Source organism: Danio aesculapii, chromosome 8 (assembly GCF_903798145.1).
Source record: "Danio aesculapii chromosome 8, fDanAes4.1, whole genome shotgun sequence".
Classification (NCBI taxonomy): domain Eukaryota; kingdom Metazoa; phylum Chordata; class Actinopteri; order Cypriniformes; family Danionidae; genus Danio; species Danio aesculapii.
This window is the reverse complement of record NC_079442.1, coordinates 30093260-30111537: the sequence shown is the minus strand read 5'-3', so window position 1 is coordinate 30111537 and position 18278 is coordinate 30093260. Positions and strand designations below refer to the sequence as shown.

The following is an 18278-nucleotide window of genomic DNA, read 5'->3' as shown; positions in this document are numbered from 1 at the left end:
TCATACAAATTAGCCACTATTTCACCTAAAATAGTTTTATTTCTGCATCTGGCTGCAAATACTAATTCCTGGCCCGTAAATAAAATTATTATATCAATATGGCTGTCTGTAAGCATGCTTTTGAACAACCTTATCCACCATTTTGCTCCCCAAGTGAGCTGAAACTCTGCCTACGGGCTTTAAGTGTATATTTATGTAAGTGCACATAGCTACATGTATCTTTCCAGTCCTAGTATGCCGTTACGTCTGTGTGTGTGTGTTGATGAGAGAGAGACGGACAGCACCAGCCTGTGTGCAGTGCTTAGTTCTGCTGCAGTATGAGGTTCTCCAGCTCATCGGCGGAGCGGAGCAGGAAGGCAGCAGACTCGCGGTATCCAGCAATCAGTTGCCGGACGGCTGTGACCTCAGGTGGGCTGAGTTGAGCAGACGCTCCTCCACCACCTCCACCCTGACCATGACTGTTTGAACTGGAGGAGGAAGTGCTGTTGGATGCCAAAGATTTCATACTGAGATCAGTAGGACCTGAATGAGAAAGAAAGAGACATTCGTTTAAATTAATATCTAGTAAATCTATGTTAAAAAGAGAAGAATCTGGTTGTTGCATACTGGTTATAGGGTGAAATATGAGGATTTTTGATCATTTGATTAAATACTAATATGAAATATAACTATTAAAGGTAATAATAAATTTTTTTAATTGATACATTGATTTCTTATAGTTTTTCAAGTTCTCCTGAGTTAGAAGTTGCAGAGACTTTTGAGAGTATGTTGCTGTACGTCCAACTAAAACTGAATATTGAGTAAGGGCGGGGCTTTCTTTTTGTGGATCATTCTCTCATCGCAAACTAATGGGAAGAGTGGCGTGGTTAAAAATATTGAAGCCATCAAACTGACGTCAGCATTAAGGACTGCCACTCCACACATGAAAGCAAATGGTCAGACTTTGATTAAAGATTTCTAAAAGAAACATTTTTCAGTGAATTAACTGATTAATTGTTTAACCTAAATAACATAGTGTGCTAGCAAAATAAACACTGTACACTTTGCTTTCACACAGAAAAGGTCTTCACTCTAAAAAAAGCTAATTTCATCACGTTAACTGACTCATAATGGAATAAAACAAGACTGTTAAAGACATGTTGGCATGCAAATCATTTGGGAGAGATCAGTGACTGACGCTCAGGACTGCGGATTGTAAATAATGTAATAAAGTTCAGTTGTTGGTATTTGCACAGGAGCCACAAGCTTTCATTTTGTTTTGCCTGTATATATATATATATATTATTATTATTATTTTTTTGACTGAAAGTGTCAGCACCTGATGACTCACAAGGTCCACACTTTCAGATCAAATCTTCTTTACTGTTCTACTAAAGAAAAGGTTATCTACATCTTTGACAATTGAGTGTGAAGTAAATTAAGAGCAAATATAAAAAAAATGTTTATGATAATTGAAAACATTCTTTTTATTTCTGGAGATAGATACAACTGCTCAATTACATTCATCCTATGTCATCCAGATTTGTTTTGTTTTTTTCCCAGAAAATCTGGATAACTTTGATGCCATGATGCCCTGATGGTGAGTAATTTATCAGATGATTTTATTTTTGGGTGAACTGTCCATTTTAACAAATAACCTCAAGAGTCAAGACAACCAATCACTCAAATGCCATCACCGCAAAGCAAATCACAGTGATCCAATCACTTCCCCCAGTTGAAAAAAAATGTAAGTAGTGACTAACATTTTATCTTCTGAAATTGTTTTCACTTAGACATACAGTTGAAGTCAGAATTACTAGCCCTCCTGTGATTTTTTTTCTTTTCTTTTTAAAATATTTTCCAAATTATGTTTAATGGACCCAGAATTTTTACAGTATTTTCACAGTAAGGAAAATCATAGTATTTTTGATAATATTTTTTCTTCTGAAGAAAGTATAAAAAATAAAACTTACTTGTTTTGTTTTTTTCGGCTAGAATAAAAGCAGTTTTAAATTTTTTAAATACCATTTTAAGGTCAATATTATTAGCCCACTTAGGCTATTTTTCTCCGAATGTCTACAGAACAAACCATAGGCGGAGGGTGAACAAACTCCAGGGTAAGGCTAATATATGCGCTGCCCTTTAATGCATTTAAAAAGTTTTGCGACCGACCAAGAAGAGGTTTTAACAAAAGCACCGCCTATCAACAAACGTCTATTATATTCAACACGCACATTAAATTATTTTATTAAACTAACCCACTGATCTACACTACCAGTCAGAAGTTTGGGGTCAGTTTATTTATTTTTTGTTATTATTACTTTTATTTAAAAATTTAATTAAAATTATTCTGTTCATCAAGGCGGCATTTATTAAATATTTAAAAAAATTGTTAAATACTTATTTATTAAATATTTATTACTTACTGTATGCAGTTTCAAATTAAATTATTACTCCTTGTTGCTTTTATTACTATTACCAATAAATAGTAATAATAATAATAATAATAATAATAATAATAATAATAATAATGTGATTTCTGTAGGATCCTGCGACTCTGAAGACAGAAGTAATAAAGCTGAAAATTCATCATCGCGGACGCAGCCCTCACTATTCTGCCGTCTAGGTTGCCTCTGGACGCGCCGGCCCTGAGAATCCGAAATCATTCTCTTTTTCACGAGGCCAATCGAAAACCAAACTTGTAATACAGCAATAAATATTTGACCTTGAAAATGTAAAACTCCAAACGATTGCCTAAACAAGATTACTACACTATAGGCTTGACTACATTACAATTAAACTACCAATTTCATTTAATGCTAAAAACAAATAAAACCAGAATAATATAATATTATACTTCTCTCGTAATACTCATTTGTCGTTTTATTACTCATTCCCTTGACCAGCAAATCAAAATAGTCTGCTGGCCAGTACTTTTGGTTTGGTTTTCAGAGCAGCTGCTAACTCCAGAAATAAACAGCACTCGTGCGGGGTTGGACAGTTTCATTTTTGTGTGGAGGGGGACCTTAAATTTGATTGACAACTTACAATAGCTAAAGTGTTGTGTTAATTATCAACATTAAATTACAACATTAAATTACATTCATATTCCGCCTTACACCCGTTACATGTTTTCAATGCAGTTTTTTTTCTTTGCCGCTATCTCCGTGGTCTCTGGCCAGGGGGAGGTTAAGCCTTCCCCAGCCTTACACACACTCCGCCTATGGAACAAACCATCATTATATAATGATTTGCCCAATTACCCCAACTCGATTAGTTAAAATAAATAATCCTTTAAATTGCACTTTAAGCTCAATACTAGAAGAATCACATCCCTGAATGTATGTTCTGTCACGATGGCAAAGATAAAATAAATCAGTTATTAGAAATAAGTTATTAAAACTATTATGTTTAGAAATGTGTTGGAAAATCTGCTTTCCATTAAACAAAAATTGAGGGAAAAGATATACAGGGGGGCTAACAATTCTGACTTCAACTGTATATCACAAAAGGAAAGAAAAGACTTCAAACTACATTTCATGCTGGATTCAAGAAAAACAAACTTTAATCTCTGCATTTCACTCACCATTGGTTTGTGACGTGCCGTTGTTTTGGAGGTTGTTTCCAAGTGTCCCGTATCCACGAAAACTGTAGTTAAGTCCACCATTGGTGTAGAGTTGGTCCTGGGAGTAGGCCGAGGCAGCCAGTGTGAAGCCTGAGTGAGCCAGAGCAGCCGGGTCTCTGGAGTTCGGCTTGTCTGCTGTAGTCGACTCATCCTGAACAAAAATAAGGCAAAGCGTTACTTTCCATAATGAATTCAATCTGACTGACGATCTAGAGAACAGCGCACACATTGACTCACATGGGCCTGATAGATGTCAAGGCGCATCCTCTTAGCAGCGTTACGCGTTTCACTCTCACAAGCTGCTGCGAGGATGTTCTCAGCCATGGCGGAGGTGAGGTGAGGAGGTGTGGGCCGCGACTGACAGCATCAGAGGAAGCAGGGAAAGATCAGTTTTAGCACTTTATGCATTCTTGACAATGCATTCAATTAGTATGATGTTTTAACCTTTAATTCATCTGTTATGATAAATACTGTATACTTTTTAAGCTATGCTCAGGAAATGAATGCATTGAAATAGATGTTTTCTAGAAACATTCAATAAATATATCTTTAAAACACAGGAAAGTTATGCATTGCCTTTTGAATACCAATGATGCAACTGCTCAATTACATTTGACCTTCTCAAGTTTAATATACAACTGATTTCTAAAGTCTTTAATAGGGTCCGATGAAATACTTTTCAAATTGTATTTCTCCACCATAATTTAAATTATATCATTTAATTAAAGTTAAAGTAAGTTGCACATTTACATTTTTAGGACATCTATTAAATCTTATTATTCATTTATGCATTTTCTGGACCACAAATCCAGTCTCATGTTGTACTGATATGATTTTTTGCAATGAAAAAAAATACATTGTTTGGTTAAAAATTATTGATATTTCTTTTCAATCATTACGAGATTAAAGAAAGATCATGTTCCTTGAAGTTTTTAATACATTTCCTACTGTAAATATATGAAAACAGCAATTGAGTGATAGTTTATTTCACAGATCTTTTTAATGACGATACTTTTGCTTCTTTTAACAACCAACATCCAAATATAATTTACATGCTAACTTGTACAGTCTACAGACTTATTCAGGTATTTTTAACTTTGTCATTTTCCTAGTTTTTTCCCTCCCACCTGATAAAACCTGAAAAAAGAATGTATTGTCATCCTCTTCAGATAGTAAAATCTCTTTTATTTATCTCAAGTTGATTTCTTTTAGAAAATCCTCTCTTTCTGGTTTAAAGTTAAACTGGGAGAAGGAATTAGAATTCAGCTTATCTGAAGAGCTGTGGTCCGAGGCTACTGTTAAGAGTTAACTCTACCTCATCTTGAGCTCAATTAAGCCTGATTCTGTTAAAGATTCTCCATCTTTCTCACTATATTAAGGCAAGACTCCACAAATTGTTTCTAGAAACCGATAACTGCTTCATTAGATGCTCGTTTTCTCCAGGCGATCATCTTCCTAGATTTTTTAGTTGTAGTGCACTGATATCATATTGGTTTTCTTTTAGAAATTTTATTTTAGGGGCTTTACATATTTGTCTTCCTACCTGTCCTTTGATTGGCATCTTTGGTGTGTCTATGTTACCTTCTCTTCTTTCTAAACAACAATTTGATGTTATTGCATTTGCTTCACTGGTTGTGAGAAGACGCATTTTGCTTCATTGGAAGTGTCCAACTCCTCCCTGTCTTAATAGCTGGTTAATAGATCTTATGTCGTTTCTTTCAAGTATTCCGTTCAGGGCTCTATTGACAAATTCTATAAAACTTGGATCCCCATTCTAACTTGACCTTGTTAGATTGACTGACTGAGATTGTCAGAGGTAAACTTGTCTTTCTGTTGTACTGTGCCATCCTGCTGTGTAAGTATTTGGTCTGAATTGTATTTACGTGTATGTTATTTCCATTGCATCCCATGATACAAAGTCAATTCGATCTATTTTGTCTATCAAAGCAATCAAAGGGCGCTATTTTGACTCCACCAGCAGTTTCCAGAAATTCCAGTTTGACAGCATTTAATTCCAGTTAAATTAACTCATACGACAGCTCTACACATTTTGGATCTCCCTTCCATCTGGCACACCCAGTTCAGGTCTTTCATTAGGCCTTCTGAACCATGCTGTGGTTCTCAAAGAACAGAGTTTTGAAAAGACTGTAAACAACCCTATCAGCCACTAGAGGGCAGTAGTGCGCCATTGAACACTATGTAGCACAAACACGTTCAAGCTGTTACTTCACACTAAACATTGTGTTGTTTTGTCACAGCATTGATATTGATGGCAGATGGTCATGATTGTTTAGCAGTATGTCGATTTTTTTACCTCGAAGCCACCCTTCTTCATGCGGCGACAGGATTTGAGGTAGGTTCGGATACGTTTGCGAGAACGTTCTTGGAACTCTGGGAACTGGCGGCTGCAGGACTCGATGATGGCCTGGATTTTCTCTTTGGGCTGCTTTGAGATTGGAACCATCCGGTCCAAGTTCTCATCCACAAACAACCGCACAAACATCTGAAAAAAATAAAGAAACACTTGAGCTGACCAACAAACGAACTACGAAAGGGAAATAAATTGGAAACATGATGGAGATGGAAGATGGAAACATGAATGGGAGGGTGAGGGGAGAAAATAACATCTGGTTTAGCAATAATAATTCAAGTTCAAAAGGCCATTGAAATGCTTCTGTTGTTAATCACGGTTTTTCCTCTTATTACCAGCATGAAGTTTTGAGAGAAATTGGAAATTGAAAAATTAATGTCAGTTTGTCTATCTTCTGCTTAAATAACAGTAGCACTCGATCAGCATAAACTCCACAATTCTATATAAAACTTGAATATATTATTCAATGTTATTAATTCATATAATGATAATATTAATAATAAATTCATAATAAAAATATTACTATTCAGATTTAACTTCAAGTAAGTGATGTAAATACTTTAAAGGTGTCTTCAGAGAGTAGTTAAGTCTCCCTAAAATTCAATGTAAAAATGCAGTGCCATATATAAGCCAGACTGAATTATTCCTGCACTGTATTAAAACTATACAGTTATAATTGACATGTATATGCAATAATACCAAATTTTAATTGATTTTATTTATGCATATATTTTTTCGTTGGGATGAACAGAAACATTTCCTTCCAGGGAGAAAGGCCAAATGGTCCTGGTCCTGGCCAAAATGACCGTACAGAAACAAGTCTCATTTTAAGCCTAATTTTGAGGGCAATATGACATATAAAACAAAACACACACTACCGGTCAAAGGTTTGGGGTCAGTTTTTTTTTCATGTTTTTTTGTTATTATTCTGTTCATCAAAGTAGCATTTATTAAATGTAAAAAAAAAAGGTAAATATTTCAATATTTATTAAAATTTTCAATAACTGCTTTCTTATTGTATGTAATTTCAAATGAAATTATTACTCTAGTCATTATTGCTTTTGTTACTAATACATTAATAATATAAATAATGAAAATTTATATTAGAGCGATTTCTGAAGCATCATTTGACTCTGAAGACTGAAAAAACTCTTTAAAATCACTGGAATAAATTATTAAATTAAAGTATAAACTACTTTGGAACAGTTCTTTTATAGTGCAATAACATTTTACAATTTTACTATTTTTACTGTATTTTTGATTAAATAAATGCAGCCATGGTGAGCAGGATTAGCTTATTTTAGAACATTTAAAAATCCTACTGACCCCACACTTTTGACCGGTAGTTCATATATATATATATATATATATATATATATATATATATATATATATATATATATATATATATATATATATATATATATATATATATATATATATATATATAAAACACAGGGATCATACATCAAATTCTTAATGAAAACGCCAACAAGGCTCATTCAATTCACACTGCACTGCAATAAATGCTTAAAATTAGTCAAAGGGGGAATTGCTTCTAGTTGTGTATTAATCAATAAGTTATTCCACAGCCAAGGAGTATAATAAGAAAAAGCTCATTTCCCATGTTCAGATTGAACTCCCTGCACTTCTAATTGAATTCCAGATGAAGAAATTGGAGCATTAAACATTCTGTGTAAAGACGCCCAAATGCCATTTCAGAAGTGCCTCTGTGTCACATTTGCATTGTAAAATTCTCCCAATTTATATCAAGTAGTATCCAATAGCAATGTTAAAATTTTCCAAAACCAAATCTGCACTGCAAGGGTGGCTCAGAAGCACCTCTAAAGTGTCAATTAGGTATCTTTCTAAAATGTTTATTATTCCAGGAGTAAACAGATGTAAAAAAATCACTCAAATGTGATGCCTCCTGCACTGTGCCTCCAAACATAAGCAGTGTAGACTACAAGGCTTTTAACAGCAAGAAAAGGGTCATAAAATATCAAATCTAATGCAAGCCCTATGAAATGGAAGTCAGTCTCACGTTAAAAGCTTTAAGTCGTTCAGGGTCCAGACCCTCGGCATCATTTATCTTGTCGCTGTCGTCGTGGTCATCGTGATCGTCGTCATCGTCATCTATAACCTGAGAGCGACCAGGGGTCATGTCCTCCCCGCACGTGCTCAGTTCCGTCTTCACAGAGTCATAGCTTCCTGAGCTGTACTGAGGGGACTGGAGAGCACATACAGTATGTAGGGTAAAACCAAATCTGATGCCATCCAAAAGTAATTAAGAGTTAAGATGCAAAAGTGTCGTATTTAGTTGTTAAATTATGGCGATGTATAAGGTTTTTTATTGCCATTAAAGTGAAATAACTGAATATAACTATAGGAGTCTTAGAAAAACATTCATTTTAGAAGAACATTTCAGAAGGTACTTGGAGGCCTTTGTATCTAAACTCTTAAGTTATTATTTGACATATTAACATATTCATAATCTCATACCTTGTTTCCATACTCGGTTTTGACAGGGAATTTTCGGTTCGGGTCAGATGCGTAGGATCCGAGTGTCACGCCAGGCAACAGTCTGTCGCTCAGGTTGACGGGCTGCTGTCCCTCCTGGGAGGAAGAGGAGGATGAAGTGCTGAAGTCCAGCGGCGCTGCTGCACCATTACCGTTCACCTCTCCGTAAGGGACCACCCCCTCCGACGCAGGAACTCCTCCGGTCGCCATAGCAGCACCACCAGGCGGAGTCAACGCAGGCAGACCGTTAGCCGTGCTGCCATTCTCCGAAGAGGAATCATCTGAGAGAGAGAGAGGGAGAGACACAAGGAAAGGTTTGACTGTGTGTTCATAAAGTTGCACGTGTGGATGTTTGAGTGTGTCTAATGGGGAAGGAGAGTGTGTTGTGGGAAGGTGTTTGTGTGTGTGAACAGGAGAACAACATTGGGGTCAACTGTCAGAACCAATGGAAGGAGGCGAGGTGAAGAGGGAGACAGCTGGGATGAGGAGAATGGGATGGGTGTGGGGTTTCTAAGTGAACGGGAGCAAGTATTCGGGAAAAGGGAGATATCCGAGGGGGAAGGGGCGAAAGATGAACAAGAAACAAAACACATTCTTGTCCCCTCATTTAGAGAAAGGAACGGAAATACCAAGAGCTTTTAGAGTGTATATTTATCTAGCAAACAAACAAAAAAACACTGTGAGATGACCAGATGTCATTAAGCAAGTATTTTTTACTCCAATTTTTTTATTACGTTTTCATTATGAGTCCCACTTTATTTCAGGTGGCCTTAACTATTATATACAGTTGAAGAATTATTAGCCCCCCCTGTTTTTTCCCCCCAATTTCTGTTTAAAAAAGAGATTTTTTTCAACACATTTCTAAACATAATAGTTTTAATAACTCATTTCTAATAACTGATTTCTTTTCTCTTTGCCATGATGACAGTAAATAATATTTGACTAGATATTTTTCAAGACACTTCTATACAGCTTAAAGTGACATTTAAAGGCTTAACTAAGTTAATTAGGTTAACTAGGCAGGTTAGGGTAATTAGGTAAGTTATTGTATAACGATGGTTTGTTCTGTAGACTAAATATAGCTTAAAGGGGCTAATAATTTTGACCTTAAAATGTTTTTTTTATTATTATTTAAAACTGCTTTTATTCTAGCCGAAATAAAACAAATTATACTTTTTCCAGAAGAAAAAATATTATCAGACATACTGTGAAAATTTCCTGGCTCTGTAAAACATCATTTGGGAAATATTCAAAAAAGAAAAAAATTCAAAGGGGGGCTAATAATTCTGACTTCAACTGTAACTGTCTAAAAAAATAAATACAATGTACTTGATGTGTTTAAAATGTATTGTAGAACACTCCTGGTGCTCTTGAGGTGGAATATGGTAGGGTTAGAGACAGGGGACAGTATTTAAGGGTGGGTTAAGGTATAAGATATGGTCATCAGTGTAATTACAGAAATTAATTACATATGTAATTACATGCAGGTGTCAAAACTAGGGATCCGATCAGGATTTTTTTCCTCCGATCAGGATCCCGAGTACTGATTCTTTGTAATGGTGATCGGCCGGTAACAAGAACCAAATCTAATGCTTCAGGCATTATAATGCATTTAGCACATTTTCCCCTCTAAGTATGATACTTAAGTGGAGATCTTGCCTTACCTTAGAGAATAAAGGATGCTGCAAATATTAACCTTAAACACATCTCTTTTAACCATTTAGTGTGGACATGTCATGGCCAGAAGCAGCTTTACAGAAAACAATATAATTCAATTCAATACATCTTTATTTCTATAGCGCTTTTACAATGTAGATTGTGTCAAAGCAGCTTAACATAGAAGTTCTAGTAAATTGAAACTGTCAGTCCAGTTTTCAGAGTTTAAGTTCAGTTTAGTGTTGAACTAAACTGAATATATAATACACAGATATAAAAATTGGTAAGAAAAATTACAAACAGCGCAATTTGGAAAAATTGCAAATAATAAAATAAGAATTCAACATGTCTCAATCAAGAAAAAGTTTGGAGCGCATATTTGATGCATAAGGAATTAAAATGCACACCTATAAATCCATTCCTTTTCACTAAAAAAAATATGCCTAAAAACTATGTTACAAGTTATATTATTAACTATTCATGAAAAAAATAATAGACTAATAAAAAATTGCACCAATAAACTGTATAAACAGGTCACACCGCGTCTGTATATATTTTAGCTGTTGTGACGTGAGCTCATTGATCTCTCACGCCCCCACTCATCATTTACCTCCTCATGTGTTGTGGCAGTTGTAGGCTATGCATAATATACAGAAGTGCACGTGCGTCTTCCTCTGTTTGTAAACTCATAAACAGACCCCTGCGATCGGTTCATGAGATCGGCCTAATTGGCGAGTATCGATCGAACCATCACATGTGATTATTGGCCGATACCGGTCTTTGGCCGATCGATCAGAACATCCCTAGTCAAAAAATGTACTTACACATTAAGTACATTGTGACAAATTATTAATCTTAGTGTAAGTACATATTAGTTAAGGCTACCTAAAATAAAGTGGGAGCAAAATATGCAACACAGGCGCATTGTGGATGTGTACCCCTGTCTACATTTCTGAAGAGCACAAATTATGTTGCCAGAGGTATGTCTGACTGCATTTCGTATTTACAACGAACGCTACAGGGCGATTAGACGCCGCCGACGGCTTCTGTTTATTTTAGTGCTTTCAGCTGACCGCTTACCTCTGTACGGACGGCTTTACTGGTGTTAAACGTATATCAGCAAACTTGAGACACGGAGTAGAGTTGACCGCGATGATGGGGTTCGAGTTTGGCGAAGAACGATTCCAGAAACCAGTTAAAACAAATAAATAATTAAATAAAAAACAGGCTGAAAGCGTGGTGAAATCATGCAGCCAAGATGGCTTTTCTTTTTTTAGATCTGGTTGGCTGAAGTGTATATTGCGCCCTCTGGTGGATTTATGCGAGAAGAGGTGAAATTTGTGATCATCAAAAAGCATACACAGCAGCCTCTGGTGGATTTGCAATCACACAAACTGCAAGCAGACGTACCTCCGGTAATGTATTTAGCTGTCCCCAGAAATGTAGACAGGGGTACATATCCACAATGAGCCTGGATTGAAAATATGCATTGTGTGGACAATGAGATCTCAACGAACAATATATAGTGTGTTAAAACAGCAAAAAGGACCGCTGCACTCTGATGGTGGAGTGTGTGTTTAATCATCATCCTCTTGCCCTGTGTGTCTCTTAACAGAAAACAAGTCTGCCTTGAGTCAAAGGAGGGATCCATTAGTGCATGGTTACATTTATACAGAGCACAGGATGGGAAAAGCCTCATTACTTCATAAAACACAAGGAGTGGATCACAAGCGCATCCCATAACAACCACACCAGACAGCGCAGATATCGAAAATTACAAAGCAGATTTGAGTAAACAAGAGCAGCGCCGGTAGCTACGCAAAAACTGTCTGTGGGAGAACACACACTTGATAACGGCAGGAAATGAAAGACATATCAAATTAATAAACCAGTCCCAGACAGTCACGATTTGTTTGCTCCACCTAAACAGCATTTTCAAGGGTTGAAAGCTCACTGAATAGGGATAATACCCTCACCAGTCAATTTAGTAAGTACACTTTGCTAGTACTCTGTTGCTTCTGAACTGCCTTGATTCTTCATGATAGATGCTGGAAACATTTGCAGCAGACTTGTTGGCTGCACTTACATGATGCAAATCCCCTGCTCCAACATCCCCTGGTTGCTCTACTGAATTGAGATGTCTTTAAAGGTCATTTGAGGCTAGTCATATCTATCTCTATCTCATAACTCATTATCATGAAAGCAGTTTGAGATGACTTGAGATTTGTGACTTGTCATCTTTCTGGAAGTACAAAGTTTCAGTAACATTACTTTGTTGGTAAGCTGTTGCAAGCTCAGTTGGTACTAAGGGGCATAAAGTGTGCCACGAAAATGTACACACAGACATCACCTACTATATAACTGCAGGTTAACCATGTTTACATATAATAATTTTAATTGTTAAAAGGTATTAGTTACTAGTAAGTTAAAGGTATTTGTAACTAATAGGTTGTTTTCAATCACGTGGTTCTGGTGACGTGCAAAATTCAGATGGAGCACAGGAAGTAAAAAACTGAATGGGGAACATAGAGGAAAGTCCATATTTTTGCGATTTATACACATAGTAAATAACCACATATCTTGGGAATGATCCTTATATTATGAAGAGGACCGAGTTTTCCACTGAACTAAAATATATTTGCCTGCCATCGAGGCAGTAGATAGCCATTATAGTAAGTACTATAGTGTTTTGAAGCATACTTGAACTAAACTGTCATAGTAATTATATGGTTATGGTACAACACAACTGTAGTAATAAATTATCCAATAGGCTACAATTTTTATAATTATACACCATCACAAAGCACCACAGTTTACACTAACGTTACAGTATTTATTACAGTTTATCAGTTTACTGGTATTCTGTAGCATTCATTAACAAAGAGCTGTACTATACACTCAGTATGGTTCAAAAACATATTATAAATTACCTTTTTTTTCATGCAGATAAATTTATTTCTCCCAGACATATACACTAAAAAAAACAGATGAAAGCTAAAGTGTGGATGCATTGTCACATTATTATTATCATCATCATTATTATATATATATTAGTTGGATGGTAAACTGTGCTCCACAATAATAACCATCTAGTTTTGCTCGCAGGAGTTCTTTTTTGTTCGGTCGATGAACTCACGCTCACACTACAGTTATTTATTCTGTCGAAAAGACAGTAAAGACATGGATTATTGCAAAACAATATGGAGATTTCATTGCAGCAATTACAGGGCAGGGTAATTTATTTATGTTCTGGATTTTGTATACGCGTGGTGGTGTTTGTATCTGATTTTATATAACACATAAACATATAATACACATAGTTAGGCCTGTAATAATTATTAATGCTGTCAAACGAATTATCGCATTCAAAAAAGTTTGTAAACATGGATGTACTGAATAAATGTTTTTACATGCCGCCTTTTCTTCAATTTTTCCCCCTTTATGAGCTAAAACTTTTGAAAGTCTATAAAAGCTGTTTAACATTTATCATTTTAGCCAATTTAAACAATTATAAACAACACAAATCATAAATATTTTGATGTTCTGATAGCGATTCCTATGTAGACGAATCACTTCCTGCCCTCCATCTGAGTCTCGCGCATCATCAATGACCCTATGAAAGTTGTGGTAACTAATTTCCTTAATTTTTCCGAATTTGACTGTAATGCAGTAATGTACACCTTTTGTAAAGCCGCTTTGAAACAATAATAATTGTGAAAAGCCCTATACAGATAAACTTAAATTGAATTGAAGAAAATCTCCACAGTTACACCAGCAGCAGCAGGTGATCTGATCTCCTAATACAAGGATGGATTTATGCTTTTATTTGTTAACAGCAAATGTAGCCATCCAAAATCATAGCAAAAATTACTCATCTAATCAGACAACAGTATATGATTTTTTTTCACATAACATTCGTGAGTACTATACTGCTAAGATTTGTATTGTGGTGTTGTTGTAATGTTCAACGAGGCTGCATTTGTTTAATGAAAAATACAATAAACCAGTATAATTATCAAAATTATGTATAAAAAATATTTTTATATTTCCTAAATTTATTTAAAAATGATTTATACCAAATTCGATAATATAGTGTAACATAAATTCCATACATTTATATAAATGCGGCTTATTTTGGTGGAATTTTTTTATTCAGGACTATTTGATGAATAATAAAGTTTGAAAGAACAGCTCCCATTCAAATCACTTAATTATCTACTATCACTTTTAATCAGTTCGATGCATTCATACTACAAAAAAAGCTGTAATATCTTTAAAAAAAATTATATTGACCTCAAACATTTAAAGTTGAAAGCTAATACATACTCTATAGACACAGATATTTACATTAGATGTCGGCTACGCTATTGTTGTCTATAGGAAGGAATGTGTCAATAGATTTGCCATTTTAGTACAGGGTATCGCTCCTTTAAAGTGAATGTAGGACCAATGTGCAGTGCCATCTAGAGCCATAGATATATACAGATATATACATATATCTATGATCGGGAGTTTTCCCAGTGGTCAGTATGCTAATTTTTATTATTTTTTTTATTATGGAAATGAAATTTTTACATCACTTTTCTACATTGATGGATAAGTGACAGCCATTGTCGACAAAGAGCGTATGTTTGTGTGCATGGAAATGTATTATCCTCTCTCCCTGTTAAATTTGATATAATCCGTGTCCTGAAACACACCCCCTCTCCTGCTTTCACTTCTAATTCTTATGGAGGGAGCGATTATAGTTTGTGAATGAATCACCGTTAGGAATGATTCGTGTGAACCATCGATATCCCTGCATCTTAATGTGCATATGCACATTTCTAAACTAAGTGGTATATAACATTTGTAATCTTCAATAATTAAGGTTGGACAGTATGCACATTGAGGCGCAGGCACTGTTATGTTATCAGGCACCCTTATAAGTTACTTCAAAAACTAGCCGTTACTTCACTTAGCTGACAATAATACAAATTTCTGGCACCGCAGCACCTTGTTATCATATTTCATTTACATTGTTTACTGATTTTATTCAACTAAGCCTAGTATTTAGTGTGAGTTGCTGCTACTTTGCCTTATGGTCAATGAAGTAAATGACTGTATTGCATCAATAAGCACAAAAGTTCGTAACATACAAAATCGTAATTTGACCTTAAATTTACTTCAGTTGCTGTTATCTTATGCACTTAGGTTCATTCAGACATTTGACACCATAAATGATATTAATATTTGTAAATTAATAACAATGTCTTTTTAAAATGTTTTTGTTTTAACATTTCTTAAACTCGCAGTGAGTGTGTGTGGATGTTTCCCAGAGATGGGTTGCGGCTGGAAAGGCATCCGCTGTGTAAAAACGTGCTGGATAAATTGGCGGTTCATTCCGCTGTGGCGACCCCGGATTAATAAAGGGACTAAGCCGACAAGAAAATGAATAAATGAATAAACTCGCAGTCAAAATCACTTTTTTTTTGCCTAAATCACCAATAAGTGCAAAATCCAGACATGCTTAAGACAGAGCAGAGGGGTAACCTTTATGCGCACAGCTCTGTCCACCATTCCTAAAATACTATCATCCTTCTTTAGTTTAATTCCCAGCAGGGCCTCTCCAGCTGTCCATCAAGGGTAAGGTGCAGTGAGCATGTGCGACCCTTTAGTCACTTTCTCCCTCTGTTATGATGGAGTAAGCGGACACGCGTCTGTGTGTGTGGCCGAGCCATTTCCTGCAGCCCCTCAGAGCAAGATTACACGGGATTAGCCCACAAAAGAAGCGACCCAAGCTGCTTCCTCCCTCTCTGCCACCCAATAAGACCCTCCACTGTCCCAGCAGCCATTTTAAAAAGCATCTCCATGTCCCCCTCCCCCTGCCAGCTCCATTCATACTGCACCGCAGCCCCCCTGCACTCCAGCTGAATTACAGACAAGACAAGAGCGAGCGAGTGCGGGAGAAAAGGAGGACGTGTGTTTGGTTCAAAAAAGGGGGGCAGGGTCAACAACCCTGGAGCCCTGCAGTTGTTTACACTCAGCTGCAAATATGGGAGCCATGGTGGCCAATGATTACTATATATGTTCGGCATTACAGATAGTTATATATGTAATCTATATACAGTATTGTACTACATGTATTATATTACAGATTGTCTACATAATTTGTTATATTAAACAAATATATATATTTAATATACATTACAGATTATAATTTTCTTGATTTTGGTTAGATAACAGTAACACTTAGAAACATTATAATGAAGATATAATATTATATAGACTATATTCAATTAGGATATTGATATTCATATAATATCAATATAATAAATATGATATTTTACTTGGCATGGAAAAAAATTACTTTTTAATTTACTTGATCTTAAAATAGATTTTTTTATTTTAGTGTTTATATTTTATATTGAATTAATTTTATTTATTTATTTTAAATCATGTGGGCGACATGGTGGCGCAGTAGGTAGTGCTGTCCCCTCACAGCAAGAACGTCACTGGTTCGAGCCTTGGCTGGGTCAGTTGGCATTTCTGTGTGGAGTTTGCATGTTCGCGTGGGTTTCCTCCGGGTGCTCCGGTTTCCCCCACAGTCCAAAGTCCATCTTCCATAGTGTATGTGTGTGATTGAGAGTGTGTGAGTGTTTTCCCAGTGATGGGTTGCAGCTGGAAGAGCATGCACTGCGTAAAACATGTGCTGAATAAGTTGGCGGTTCATTCCGCTGTGGCGACCCCAGATTAATAAAGGGACTAAGCAGAAAAGAAAATGAATGAATGAATGAATTTTAAATCATGAACTTATAAACTAGCATTAACAGTATATAGCATTTTCCCTATGGAACATATAGACTGTTGCACACACAACCTAAAAAATACAGCACATAAACATTTCGGCTGTGTCGACTCTAGGGCTGGTTTAAGAATATTATTTTCTTGTTTTTTCTTCTTATTTAGTTTTTATTGCAGTTTTCAAATTTACATACATATGTTTGGTGTGTATAAGGTTTTCTACAATGGGTACACAAAACATCGGAATCCAGAAATTGTGGAAATAAAAGAAATTATGAAATATAAAAAATTTCCACAAATAAATAAATATGGAAGTTACATTAATGATTCAAGGACATTATAAGAACAATCAAAACAATACACTCATACAATACACAAACAATACACAACTCATTTTGTATATCGTCAAAAGAAAACAGATTAAACTGATTTGTTGCTTTTCAATTACAATTCAATTGTGTACTTTTGTTTTTAAACCATATTGTGGCACCCAGTCTCTCCCCCCCCACCCGAACTGTGAAACTGTGAGGATGGTACTTTTAGAGGATAGGTACTTTTCTTAAATGTTACATTTTGTTTATTTTTTAAATAAGTATTGTTCTTCTCACTGTCTGTCTTTTATGTTTTTTCTTATTACAAAAATAATACACAAAATAAACAAAATAAAATTCATATCTTTCTGACTATACATTTTATATTAAATCTGGTCTTAATGGAAGAATATATTCTACCCATTTTCTCCATGTCTCATTAAACTCTTCAGTCTATAAACGACAATTCATTGTTGGCCTCTCCATCTAATGTAATTCATAAATTATGTCAAACCAGTCACTCATTTGAGGTATTTCAAGCTGTAACCATTTTTTGGTTATGGATTTTTTACAGGCTTTCAGCAAAATTTTCAGCACTTCAGAAAAATCGATGGAGATATGGAATATATTCTCTAAACATTTATGAATTTCTTGCCAAAATGATTGAATTTTTAAACATTTACAGTATTTCTTGTTTGTAATAAATTTCTGTATCTTTTCTTTAATTTCTTTTTGTCTCTGCTGGTTTCAGCAAATGCAAAACAGAACTAAATCACAATAAACCTTACCTCTGATATGAAATAAAGTGTCTGCCATTCTATGATGAACTTCAAACAATATCTGTTTATTTTAATACTCTTTGATGTCACATGATTCACTGTGTCTTCCTTTTTACTACTAGGTATATCATGAAATAAAGATGAATGTACATCAGAAAGTATGTTGAAGGATACACAACATCTTACTGAAAATGTATGTTGTCTCATGTAATCGCGGTAACACTGTTTTTCAACCATGGAATTACATTGGTAAA

The 18278-nt window shown here is 35.4% G+C and overlaps 1 protein-coding gene across 1 annotated transcript in view; it reads right to left on the bottom strand.

The window, feature by feature from the left end:
• nol4la (nucleolar protein 4-like a) overlaps positions 1 to 18278 on the bottom strand; it is an 86871-nt gene continuing 68593 nt past the window's right edge. The window contains exons 6-11 of the mRNA XM_056463669.1: positions 8478 to 8776; positions 8020 to 8205; positions 5919 to 6107; positions 3842 to 3961; positions 3566 to 3755; positions 1 to 522 (exon numbers count right to left, since the gene is read on the bottom strand). Of these exons, the coding sequence (XP_056319644.1) occupies positions 302 to 522; positions 3566 to 3755; positions 3842 to 3961; positions 5919 to 6107; positions 8020 to 8205; positions 8478 to 8776 (1205 nt within the window). The 3' untranslated portion in view covers positions 1 to 301. The remainder of the gene's footprint in view (positions 523 to 3565; positions 3756 to 3841; positions 3962 to 5918; positions 6108 to 8019; positions 8206 to 8477; positions 8777 to 18278) is intronic.